Source organism: Gobio gobio (genome assembly GCF_949357685.1).
Source record: "Gobio gobio genome assembly, chromosome: 4".
NCBI lineage: Eukaryota > Metazoa > Chordata > Actinopteri > Cypriniformes > Gobionidae > Gobio > Gobio gobio.
In genome coordinates this window covers 6237382-6251316 of record NC_137100.1, presented here as the reverse complement: position 1 = coordinate 6251316, position 13935 = coordinate 6237382, and the positions used below count along the sequence as shown (strand labels likewise).

The window sequence follows — 13935 nt, the reverse complement described above, 5'->3', positions numbered from 1 at the left end:
TGTGTATTTTTGTGCTTGATGAAGACCATGGTCAAAATGTTGCGCTATCAATAACATTTGTCTGGAGCTGCTATTTTCAGTGTGAGTTCTACACGCTCTCCACATGCATCAATGAGCCTTGGCCACCCATGACCCTGTCGCCGGTTCACCACTGTTCCTTCCTTGGAGCACTTTTGATAGATACTGACCACTGCAGACCAATGTTGCGCTATCAGTAAAATTAGTTTTGGAGCTGCTATTTTCAGTGTGCGTTCTACATCGCTTCTTTTTCTTTTTATATAGCTACGGTCAGACACTTGCACGTGTCCTTATAATATTAGCATTTTATGAAAAACAAGCTCAGATTGAGGTTTTTGACCAGCGAATGACAGATATATTGTGTCTGTCACTGGAGCAGCCGCATCTGAGGCAGTCAGTCCATCGCATTACGTTTTAATTACAGGATATAACGTTTCTCGTCTCTAAATGGGTGCTCAGTTTTCTTCTTGTTCAAATTTCACGATCAAAATCTCATGATACAAAAGATGAAGATATGCACAAGATATTTAATATGGGGTAAGTGGTATTTCAAAACTGCTTTAGAAAAGTGTCTCAAGCTGAGTACCAAAACAAACCTATAGCCAATCAGCAGTAAGGGGCGTGTCTACTAATGACGGGGAGAAGAGAGCGCTCAGTGCACGTCATTATTCAAAAGACACGACACAGGACGGACATTAGCCGAGCGACGACAGAAAGAGAGAGATGGCAGATAAAAAACACAAATGTGGAAGACGTGGAACAAAAGAAGGCTTACAATAAGGCAAGAAGTGTCGGCTTTCCAGCGCTGGAGAGAACTCGAGGAGTGAAGGCCGAGTATTTCTTCTCGATACGCGAGTAACATTGATTTTGTTTTGTTTCACAGAACTAATATATGCTGGCTTTTGCTTGAATATGCTCATGTGTCATGTTTGCTTGCTTGTCCATTTGTGATCGTATTGTCGTTCACTTCAGCGATGATAATTACCCGTTCATTTCCACACCCGATAATCCTGGAGCATCTAAACCTCCTCGCTGTCTGTTTCAAGCGTCAGCTCCCAAAGTGTGTCCGAAAATTAAGATAATATACTCCTAATCAGGGCTTGACATTAACTTTTTTGCTCACCAGCCACTGTGGCCATTGATAACTAGTTACTAGCCACTCAGCATTTTCACTGGCCACTTTTTCACTTTGTTGTTAGGAAATTTGTCGCTGGCTATATGTAAATTACCACTGTAGACATCCACATCAACAGATACGATTTTTATTTCTATCAGCTATTTAAATCTAGCATATTTTGTGTATGAGCCCATACAGTAGGGGTGTCGAAATTAATCGTTTCTTCGATGCAACGATTTGGTATCGGTTCAGTAATACACCATAACCGATTATAATGTACTGTCGCTTTTCTGCCGTCATTTGTCACATATTGCGTTGTCGCGGTAGCATACAAAGGCAAAAGGAGGCGAGATGCGAGTAATTCAAATGCTCCAACTACTTTAAAAGCAGACATTTGGGCACATTTCGGCTTTTATGAACAACCTGGTAAGCACAACCTGGAGAACACACGCACTGGCCCTCATTTATCAAAAGTGCGTACACCAAATTTCCAGCGTACACCTGGCATACACCCAAAACCACGGTGACTTTGAGATTTATCAATATGGACGTTGGCGTACGGCACGCTCAAATCCTACACCAGCTCAGGAGGTGGTGTACGAACGTTTTGAGTTAGTGCGAAAATGCGCAGAAAAACAATTCTTAACACCACAAAACGCACTGACAAAGATATGCTATATTATGACCCACTGTAAAAAAACAACAACAACTAAAGCACTATTCGCACGGGATAAGTAGGCTATCTGGGGACCTCGTGTGATTTAGAAATTACTCCCCCACATCTGAATTTTGCGTGGCGCATTCGCACAGGATAAACTGTGATTTTACTCGAATTTACTGACTTATCTCCCGGATATGATGTCAAGACTTGCAAATGTTTTTTTCGTTATAGATATAGCTGTATGAAATTATAAACAGTCGTATTGATATAATTTTGATTGCTTTATAGTAATAAAAATAATTTTGTTCAGTTAGAGAACAGACGCAATTAAAAACGTAACTGAGCAATATAATAACAGTAATAACAATATACGACGGAAGATTCAGTGTCAAAGCTAAATGTAAAAGTGCCCATTTAAGCGAGTTGTCATTGTCCTTTTCTGTTTTTGTGTTTTTCATTAAGAATAATATTAAACACACCATTCAAGCAATTTACTCCCAAATTGGTGCTCATTCTAAAGTGAAAGTATAATCCGCGCGGCAGCACGGGTATTAATAACGGTGCGCATTATATGCAGCCTAGCGCCATTCTTCGTGAAAGATAAAGATAGAAATGCGCACAGGACACAAAAACCTTGCAAAAATTATATACGATCCGCCTAATCCCGGCCAAATCACAGAGATGCCGATTCGCACGGGACTAATGTTATCACAGGACCTCGGTGTTTGGCGAAATATGGTAGGTCATTTGCGGGGGAATTTTTACTTTACATATTACAGACATGGCCGATTCGGACGGGATTAAGATCACAGACATTCACTGCAATTATTACAAATCACCAGAGGTCCCCACATAATAGGCTACTAATCCCGTGCGAATAGGGATATAGTAATTATAAACTTCAGTGTTTATTTTTGTGCAACATGGACTTCAATGTTTAATTTGTGTGACTTTACCAAAGCATATGATTTGTAGGCATATGTATTCCTCCAGTTGCGAGCCTGTGCGCTTTACCTGACGTTGGTTAGGCCCGACAGCTGCGCACGGACTGGGACTGAAAAATAATTCAGACTGACAAAATAATAAAAATGACATTCTTCTTCTTTTAAATAATAATAAAATAAATAATAATAATAACGACATTCTTCTTCTAAATAACAATAAGTGTCATTAATAATACAAATCATAATAATAAGAAGAATCTTACAAATTGTCATGCAATTATTAATGTGAATGAATGGTACTCCACATCACATCATCATCACTATTGTACACCCCAATACATGTGGCGTGATACGAAATTAAATGCTAATTATTTCAAAACACGTGCTGTAAAATAATGAATTGTGATAGGTAATTTCTCATCCAAACAGCTATTTAAACTGGATTTCCACCGTACACCTTTTTGTGGGCGCCTTTAATCCCACTCTTTAAACTCCCAAATAAAACAATTTTGTTTTTTTTCCACTTCCCCGGTGATGGTGGTCTCGATCTCCACGTCAGAGAAGTTTCGTTCTTTGCCGTCTTCCGTGTGTCCATGGCGTAAAATGAGGGCGTGGGGGAGGCAGAGACTTGAATATAGGGGTGTGTTATTCTAATGACGATCGTTTTTAGCCGCGGCATTTATCAAGGGCAGGTTTTGCGTACGCCTGGATTTCAGAGGTGCGCACAGCTTCATAAATCAGGCGGTGAGAGGAGTGTAAGCATAATCTTACGCCAACATATACGCCCGTTTCTACGCAAGATTGATAAATGAGGGCCACTGTGTGTAAATCATGTCACGCACAAATAAAATATGCATGGGGAAATAATACCACTAACTTGAGAAAGTTTTCATTGAGAAAGTTGAGTTTTCATGGTGAGCTGTTAACGCCTGTCAGTGCCAAGGTGAACCCAGCTCAGCCAAAAATGGATCAAATTATATCAATGTTAGAGTTCTTAAAGGGATAGGTCACCCAAAAATGAAAATTAGCCCTTAATTTACTCACCCTCAAGTCATCCTAGGTGTATATGACATTCTTCTTTCAGAGTTATATTACAAACATCCAGGCTAATACAAGCATTAGAATTGGATTCAGTTGCTCTGTTTTTGAAGTCCATAAAAGGTGCACCTGCCCATCAAATAACTGCTCCACGCGTTAATAAGGGCCTTCTGAAGCTGATCAATGCGTTTGTGTAAGAAAAATATCCATATTTAAAACTTTATCACGTAAACTTTCGACCGACCGCCTTCCCTGTTCAATTTATGGGAAAATTGTTGAAAGTTCCCCTGCCGATCGAAAGACTAACGCGACCAGGCTCGTCATGACGTCACGTACACATCTTGAGTTTCACTTTCAACATTCAACACTTTTCCATGGAAGGCGGTCGGTCGAAAGTTAACTTGATAAAGTTTTAAATATGGATATTTCTTACACAAACGCATCGATACTATCCCTTTAAAGGGCCTGTTTACACCTGGTCACTTCATGCGTTTTTACAGATCAGATATCTATCTGATTTTTCAAAACGATTTCATTTACATTTGGTCACATAAATGTATCTCCGCAAAATGGATATAAATCCGATCTCCAATTCCCGCACTATATGCAGATTTAATGGAGTTCACGTCACCGAAAACAACAGATATGAGCTGCATTTTATTGATCATCAGCTCATTTCAAAATCAAAGACCGCAATAGGAGCGAGCGCAGCAACAGCACTGGTAAAATCATTCGGTTTCTTTACTTTTAATGAATGTGACTGTATGTTGGGCACCTGCGACTTGCTTTCGGTTTTATTTGCAGTAGTTTGTGCGCTGCTTGATGAAGAGATACGCAGCTGCTCGTCTGCGGCGATGCGTGCTTCAGTAGCGCTGTCATGTCTGGCTATAACATGTCATATAGCCCATAACACGCTCTCACACGCTAATTTTTTAGCATTGTTGGGAGGAGTAAAATGTTTCAACAACCAGAAGCATTTAGACTTTAGTTTTGACTGTAATGCGGCCCTTAAGTGGCTTTTAGTATATTGTGTATTTGTTCTAAATTATCCTGTTGTCTTCTGTGCCCAGACTTGAGTTTTGTTTGATGTTTGATACATTCAAGAAGTATGTTTTCTTCTTTGAGCAGGTAAAATTAAAGGTTCATATATATACATGAGGATGCAGTGCATCGTCAATGAATTATGATGCATTGTGATATCGAATTGAACCGAATCGATGGCGTGATAATCGTAATCGAACCCGAACTGTGAGACCAGTGTAGGTTCACACCCTTACCATACAGTAGCCTAGTGAAATAAATATCCATATTTTCATGCGATTTGACAGTTTATATTATTAAATCTAAAAAACCTAAATAGATGAACACTTTACAGCTGGTTTTATGACTGTAAGTCATTCTCTTCAAATGCTATTGAAGTTAGAAACGTGTATATCAATGTTGCATGTAACTTTAGAGACGGCCCCTAAAATCACGAATATCGAACATGTCAATGTATGATGTATGATGAATGAATCTCCTACGTACATCGCACGCACATCTCTGCTTTGATGAGAGTGCAGATTTCAGTGAGTGAGAGCGCGCTCTGAACAAAACTCCGGTGTTTCAGCGATGACTAGGGTTGGGTACCGAAACCACTTATATAACCCGGTATGTACCGGACCGAATCAGAACGCAGATTTCGGTTTCTCATTTCGGTGCCAAAATTCAAACGTGCTTTCGCGCTTTGGCTGGCGCCGAGCCAGAGACAGACGCTCTCAGCGCTCGTCACATCACAACTCATGACAACTATTCAGTGTTTTCAACCACATCATGTTTATTTCAGGTTTCAGACATTTAAATGCTCATAAGTAACGTTAGGCTACTAGCAAAACACACACTGATGTCTATGAAAGCGGCAATGACAATCCTTTCAGGCGGTTATAATTTGACTAACGTTACGTGTTTTATTTACATCAGATACATGCACATTATATAGTAACTATATAGTTTACTCTATTCTTCTTCCAGTTCACTGGTCACTTACTTTCATGTATTTCGTGAGACGAGAATGAACTTAAGTGTTGTAAATCCGACAGATCCGATTCTGAGGCGCAAACTAACATTGTGCCGCCCATTGCGCTTTATAAATCAACTAACACACATTCACTCACACATTTGAACATCAGATAGTTCGTGACACAGTTAAGAAGTTTGTGAATATTTTGAATAAAAAGGAAAAACGAAATAAACCCGATACAGCTGAGCTGTCAGCGCTATTGCGGCTGCTGTGTGTCATGTGAGAAACATGACGCGTCGCCATGGAAACATTAAGGCATGCGTTCTAAAATATTTAGCCAGAGAATATGATCATATTTCAAAATAAAGCTGAAGCTCGAAGCTGGTTTGCAGCATACCAAGAATACAGACTACTGCTGTTATTACTGTAACTGTTATTTAGAGTTATATTAGTCTTGTTGTAGTTGGGTTAGGTTGCTTAGGTTTTACTGTGAATTTGTAAGTCAATAATAATTTGTGAATAAGTAAATTGTGTTTTTTATTTATTTATATTCATACATTTAAGTATACATTAAACTTTTTATAAATGGTTCAATTTAAATAATAAAAATAAAAAGCCATTTAATGTCATCCACCTCATTTTGTGGCCTTTTTTTTTAAAGTATCGGTTCAGGCACCGTTTAGGCACCGGTACCGCTTTAAAAGTATCGGTTTGGCACCGGAATCGAAAAAAACCCAAACGATACCCAACCCTAGCGATGACTAATCTGAACGCCTCTAATTATGACAAGGCATTTATAAGCTCAACAGAATTGGGTGTGATTGGTTATAAAGCACTTCGCAATTATAACAGATGCCTTTTGAGAAGACCCGCCAAAGTGGCTAGTGGGAGTGGGAGTTACACGCCACAGCTGAAATCCATCCGCAAATGGTGGGTTGGCGGGTGTTAATGTCAAGCCCTTCTCCTAATATATGTGTTCCCTTTCAAAAGCTACACTCAATGCTGCATAAGCTTATGCAAATGGGAAATGTCTTTGACATAACCAGCTGTGAAAATAGTGTGAAAACACGTCAAAGAAATTGACCCGGGAGGTATTTATAGCCTCGGCCGGTGACGTCATAGGCGCACCTGCTGCACGAGGCTATAAATAGATGAGCTTCAGCTGGAGCAAACCAGGTCTTTTTGTTTTCAGACCAACTCTGTGTTATGGTGTGTTACAAAGTCTCTGAAAAAAAAAAAAAAAAATCTCTCTCTCTCTTTCAAGACTCAACTTGAGATCTTTGTTAGGAGTTAGTTTTCAACATGGCAGTGTGCAGATTTTTCTCTCTCTTTCTCATCTCTGTTACAAAGAAACATTAGTGGAAAGAGTTCAAGTTAAATCTAATCAGTTGGAAACGAGTCAGCAGAGTAAAACGCTGTATATCCATGTTCTCTTTCAAATAGAACTGGATGTGCACGTTTATTGCTGTGTGTGTTTGGGGAAGAGCATGCGGTCGCTGCATTGAGTCAGACGAGTGCGAGCATTGCAAGCCTTTACAGTTAGAATGCTTTATGCTCGTCTGGGCTACTTTCAGTCCGCACCAGTTTTCGGAGCTCTCGAATGGGTTTGTTGACGAGCAAGAGACGGGTCCGTCCCTTTCGCTTGCTCGCTCACCAAATGCATGTTTCCCCGCGTGATCCCGAAGCGCGCTCCGGCGTATCTTCGGCTCGCGCGGGGAGTGATGATGAATCTCTGGGTCCGCGGACCTCGAGCAGCCGCCTGCGATCGTTCCTCACATGATGGTGAATCCATACGAGGAATTTATCGAGGTGGTTGTTCGCGCGGTGGCCAGGGCAGTTTGTCTGGTACCGTGAATGAGAGATCCCCGAACGCAGTGAGCTTGAGGTTTCTGTCTAGAAAGCATTTACTTCACGTGTTTTTGTATCCTTGACTTCGACATTTTCGACTATCATGGGTGCGAAATCGCGTGGATATGTGAGAATACCCCAGGTGGGAGACGCTCACGAGCTATCTCTCGCCTGAGTCTGCATTTTCATTAAAGAGACATACCTCCCCACAAAGCCATGTAGAAAATAAACGTTGGCTGTCATGGGCAAAGCTTATATATATGAATTATATATTGTATATTATTTTATATGGAATATATATATATATATATATATAATATATTATTTTATATGGAATATATATTGTATATGATTTTTTATTAGAATAATAAATATAAAGGGACAGGCTAGTGCTGCGCTCCACACTATGGCTGTCTTGCAGGCATATCAGGCTGACCTTCTGAAGGATTTGAGTGGTTCATTTGGTGACTCAGTTAACTCTGTAGTGGCCAGATTTAAAGGAGTGGAAGAAACAACATGAAGTGTTCACTCAGTTTCTTCCTCAATGCACTCAAGGGGAGGGGCTATCAGCCACACAACCTCTCTTCAGTCCTTCAAGATTTAGGGGGGTAATAAGCAGAGTGTGGCGAGTCGCGCTCTCCCTCGTAAAGACTGGAGACCGGCTCGTCATCCTCAACAACCTCCCAGGGCAGACCTCATGACTGTCATCAATATAAGAAGTCCGGTGGTCTGGTGCCCAGTCTGCCCCCACGGGACAGGGCGTGTCAAACATTTGCTCGCCCCACCCCGTTATCCTCAAAACTACTCCATCCCCGCCGCCTCTGGTGATTCGGGGGGGCAGTGGTTTCCAGTGAAATGTTAGACGTTCAGTGTTTAAATCCTGTTATCATCCAGGACATAGAACGTCTAACATCCCCTCAACAGGAAGTGTTAAAATTGTCACTCTCAGAGTCTCAGGCAGCGTGTGAACTTCTGCCAGGCGTTTCTGCATGGGTGTTAAGCACGGTAAAAATTAGTAAACTACTTTATTTGTCATCCTCCTTGTTTGAACGGCGTGGTCTCCACTTCTGTGAAGGCGGAGTTGGCATTCGTACTGTCACAAGTGACAGCAGTTACTTCCTGGTCCCCAGTAGGGTGGGGGGGTGTCCAATCTCAGATCTTCGAGTCTTAAACCGTGAAGCAGTTAAAGTACTCAAGGTCAAGATGTTACAGTGAAGGCAGTCGTGTCGCATATTCAACATTGTGATTGGATTCGGCACGATTGATCCGAAGGACGCATGTATTCACATATAAAGTCTGCCACAACACAGGAAGTTCCTGAGGTTCGCTCTTGGGGGCAAAAGCTTACCAATTTCGGGTCTTCCATTTGGCTAGCCTTGTAACCGCACGTATACAAATTGTATGGATGTATTACCGGCTCCATTGGGATTCCGGGGCATTCAAATTTTGAATTACAGAGGCGATTGCTAAAATTTGCACAATCACATGAGATGGTGCTTCAACACAGTGTGTTGGCTCATCTAGTTTCTCTAGGGTTGAGACTCAACACCAAGAAAAGTGTTCTTTCTCCTGCCCAGAGAACGACTTATCTAGGGTTTGTTCGGTTTTTGGTCACAAGGTGGGCACAATGGTTTCCCGCTTGAATCAAGACCATTCAGTATTCCCTGAGCAAAGTCAGGCTAGACCAAGATCTTACTGATCATCAGCACCAGAGTGTTAGGTCTAATGGCATCAGCATCCACGGGTTTCCCTTTGGGGTTGTTGCACATAAGACCGTTTCAGTTGTGGCTCAAAGCCAGAGGACTTAGGGCCAATCCTCAGGCAAATAAAGTGGCGCGCCATGTGGCTTCGTACACTAACTATGTGGTTCAGACCCCGGTTTTTGCCTTGGGTCCCACTCTAGGCGTACCTTGTCGTCGCAAGTTGCTAACGACGGACGCTTCCCTGACGGGCTGGGGTGCGGCCTTAAGTGGTCGTCCAGCCCAACGGGAATGGGAGGGTCATCAACTCAGTTGGCACATCAACTGCCTCGAGTTGACGGCTGTATTTCTGGCCCTGAAATACTTTCTCCCCCAATTGAGGGGCTGTCATGTCCTAGTGCGGGTGGACAGTACAGCTAAATATCTCATATATAATCACCAGGGGGGTCTGTGCTCACGCTATCAGAATAGCGAGACAGATTTTTCTCTGGGCTCAGAACAAGTTCCTGTCACTCGAGCAGTGTACATTCAAGGGCGGTTGAATGTGGGAGCAGATTTACTGTCCAGACAGAGTTACAGATGGGGGGGTGGAAACTCCACCCAGAAGCAGATCTGGATCAGATTTTACAGAGCTAACCACAGGGAGTGGACCTCTTCGCCTCTTCTCAGACAGCGCAATGTCCCTGCTTCTCTCTGTCACCCAGCCCCGCTGGGTCTGGATGTGATGGTTCATACATGGCCCAAAATGCGTCTGTATGCCCTCCTTCCAGTCGCTCTGCTCCTGGGAGTTCTAGCCGAGGTTCACCAACAAGGGTCTTGCTTCTTATCGATAGCGCTGCGTTGGTCGAACAGGGTTTGGTTCTCGGAGATAGTGTCTCTCCTCAACGGCTCGCCTTGGGCGATTCCGGCGAGGAGGGACCTTCTGTCTCAGGCAGAGGGCACAATATTCCATTCCAGGCCCGACCTGTGGAACCTTCATGTTTGGCCCCTGAAGGGCACCAACTGAGGGACACGGGGCTTTCGCCTGCAGTTATTGAGACCATCCTAAGTGCTAGAGCTTCCTCCACTCAGAAAGTTTATGCTAATAAATGGGGTGTCTTTGAAAGGTGGTGTACGACACAATGTAGATTCAGTCAACTGCCAGGTAACTTCAGTTCTGGATTTTCTGCAAGAAAAGTTGTCATCAGGCACCTGCCCCTCCACTCTCAGGGTTCATGTGGCCGCTCTTTCGGCTTGCCACGCCTTGGTGGATGGGGTGCCGCTCGGGAGACATCCTCTACTCGCTCGCTTCATTCGTGGGGTAGGCGGTTGAGGCCACCTGTTAGAACAAAGATCCCTTCATGGGACTTAGCTTTAGTCCTCGAGGGTCTGGTTGAGACCCCCTTTGAAACATTAGCTTGCCCCTCCACTCTCAGGGTTTATGTGGCCGCTCTTTTGGCTTGCCATGCCCTGGTGGATGGGGTGCCGCTTGGGAGGCATCTTCTGCCTGCTCACTTTGTTGTGCCAGGCAGTTGTGGCCTCCATTAAGAGCCAAGATCCCTTCATGGGACTTAGTTTTAGCCCTCGAGGGTCTGGTTGAGACCCCTTTGAACCTCTAGAATCAGCATCTGACAAACTTCTGACTCTAAAGATGGTTTTTCTTATGGCTATAACTTCTCTGAAAAGAATTGGGGACATGCAGGTTCTGTCAATATCGCCATCCTGCTTAGACTTTGCCCCAGGTTTGGTGAAAGTGATTTTGCATCCCCACCCTGACTACCTGCCTAAGGTTCCTTTGTCGACTGTATATCCTGTCACTCTTGAAACCTTCTGCCCTCTGCCGTTCACAACGCCGGATCAGGAGAAACTTCATAGACTGTGTCCAGTCCATGCTCTTCAGGCCTACGTCCACCGCACTAGCCAGTGGCGTAAGTCAGAGCAACTGTTTGTTTGCCATGGGGGCAGTAACAGAGGTTCTGCCACCATCAAACAATGTCACATTGGGTCAGGGATGCTACTGCTCTTGCCTATGAGGTGCGCGGTCAAGCTTCACCTATAGGATTAAGGGCTCACTCCACCAGGGGAGTCGCCTCTTCTACTGCGTTAGCAAGGGGTGCTCCCTTACAAAGTGTTTGTGATGCGGCACGTTGGTCCTCTCCGCACACATTCTTAAGACTTTATAGCTTGCATGCTCATGCCACTCTGGGCTCTCATGTCCTTGAGTCGACATCACAGGCTAATGCCTGAGGCTTCTTGCGTTCTTGTGCACACCTACACAACCGTAAGGGGTCCAGGCACCATCAAGCACGGCGGCGTGGGTATTCTCGTTCCCATTTGCATAAGCTTATGCAGCATTGAGTGTAGCTTTTGAAAGGGAACACTTGGGGTTACTTGACTGTAACCCTGTTCCCTGATAAAGCGGAACGAGATGCTGCATTGCTAGGCCGTGCTGATGATGCTTCAGGACTGGTCTTCAAACAAAGAAGATCTGGTTTGCTCCAGCTGAAGCTCATCTATTTATAGCCTCGTGCAGCAGGTGCGCCTATGACGTCACCGACCGAGGCTATAAATACCTCCGGGTCAATTTCATTGACGTGTTTTCACACTATTTTCACAGCTGGTTATGTCAAAGATATTTCCCATTTGCATAAGCTTATGCAGCATCTCGTTCCGCTTTATCAGGGAACAGGGTTACTGTCAAGTAACCCCAAGTGTTTCCTTTGGTTCCTCTTTTCGTGATCGATATAACCCTCTAATATTGTCATAATTGTAATATGTTTGTTAATTGGACTGTTGTGCTCGTGCTATCGAGTTGTTCATTGTGTTTGTGTTTTTGGGATGGAAGGGATGACTTTTCCACTGAATATTTGACCTGGATTACCATAGTAACACGCATTGCTTTCACTTATTGATGACATTATACCCTTGGCTGGGTGGCACAGCAGATTCCGCCATAGTCATTGCCTGGGCTACGTATGTGTGGGGCGGAGCTATCAAAATAGGGCGTGTTTGTTTTGGTGACTTGAAATCAACATCGGTTACCAGAAAGCACTTTAAAACAGTAGCCTAGATTTGCTTCAACTTGACGGCAAATACCAGACTTAAGCCCTATTCGGACGGTAATTGTTTCTCGTGGGGTTTTAAGGTATTTTCATCATTGACAGGGGCTAGTCAGTGATTTTATTGCCGTCTGAATCCAGAATGTCAGTGTTTTTCTCCCACCACCCACGTAAAAATCCCAGGGCGAATTACCTACTGTTTTTAGACAAACACCAAAGTAGTGTGGTAATTTCATTGCCGTCCGAATCCACATCTCTGAGTTTTCAAGAATATATCACTTCAAAATTCACTGTTTATATCCTTTTTGACCCCTGCAGAGCACCGTACGGCTGCCCTTCACTGTAATTTGGATGCATTTTATGCTTTTATTACTGAAATGCTGGCAGGTACTTATAAGAGCAATATATTTCATCACCGCTCAAAAGAGAAAGAGAAAAAAAGCACGTAAACATTTGAAATTGTCCGTTATTACGCCAGCAATTATATATGTTAAAATAACCACAGCATTATGTTTACCTCATGTAAATAAGAGGCTGTTTTCACTTATTTCCGCTCATTCCCATGTGGAATAAAATGAAATCCTTTATTTTGAGATAAAATACAAGAAAGAAAACCTTTTGAACTATAATGTGCGTCTATATATCTTCCTATTTTTAAACAGACTTATTCAATGATAATTAGGATATTATTTTCCTATTATTCCAAGCATATGACATTTTATTTACAGCATAAGATCATGTTATTGACCACGTGGGCAGCCGTTCCCAGGTGCCCAGGATCACAAAACGTGCTCCTCCACCGTGAATAAATCGCCATCTGAATACACAAGTTTTATCACTGAGGTGGAATGCTAATGCATTTTTACGGACGTCCACATGAATAACAATTACCGTCCGAATAGGGCTTAAGACTATTCTCCACTCTTCAAATACAAAAAACGTTGGCCTTTATGGACATAGTGTTTCTTGAGTAAAGAAAACGCTGTACTTACTCAAACAGCAGTTCTTTATTTACTCTCGCATACAAACAAACAAGCAGATCTCCAAACTGTGCGTGGCACATTCTAAAGGAAGGCGGGTGGAGTTATGAGATTTGACTGACAGTTTGAGGAGCCAATGGTTTAGTCACAACCTTATGTAAATGCTTTTTATTGGTAAAATATATGTAAAGCCCACATACATACGCAAAGGATGACCAATAGTTTTAATTTTATGGAACAAAGATGAAATATAGAGATACAAAGTTTCGGCCCGACAGCGTCATGATATTTTCTTATTTGTAGCATTTATTTCTACTTCATTTTTGGAATTTGATCATTTTGATAACTACTGTGCCCAGCACAGTGGTTGGGAAACACTGACTTAAAGCAATACTCCTGAGTATCTTTACACATTCGTATTAGTCCTCGTCAGTGATGTATATATGTCGTCTTACCGCCAGTATCTTGTCACCAATCTGTAGTCGTCCGTCCTTATGAGCCGCTCCTCCCTCAATGATCTTTGTGACATAAATGCTGTTGTCGCCGGGGATGTGCTGGTTACCGACACCACCCGCTATACTAAAGCCTAGCC

General features: G+C 42.9%; 1 protein-coding gene across 2 annotated transcripts in view; it reads right to left on the bottom strand.

Moving 5' to 3' along the window:
* dlg4a (discs, large homolog 4a) overlaps positions 1–13935 on the bottom strand; it is a 192361-nt gene that overhangs the window by 43001 nt on the left and 135425 nt on the right. For both annotated transcript variants that reach the window (XM_079815479.1, XM_079815480.1), the window contains exon 8: positions 13799–13935. In XM_079815479.1, coding sequence (XP_079671605.1) covers positions 13799–13935 — 137 coding nt within the window. The remainder of the gene's footprint in view (positions 1–13798) is intronic.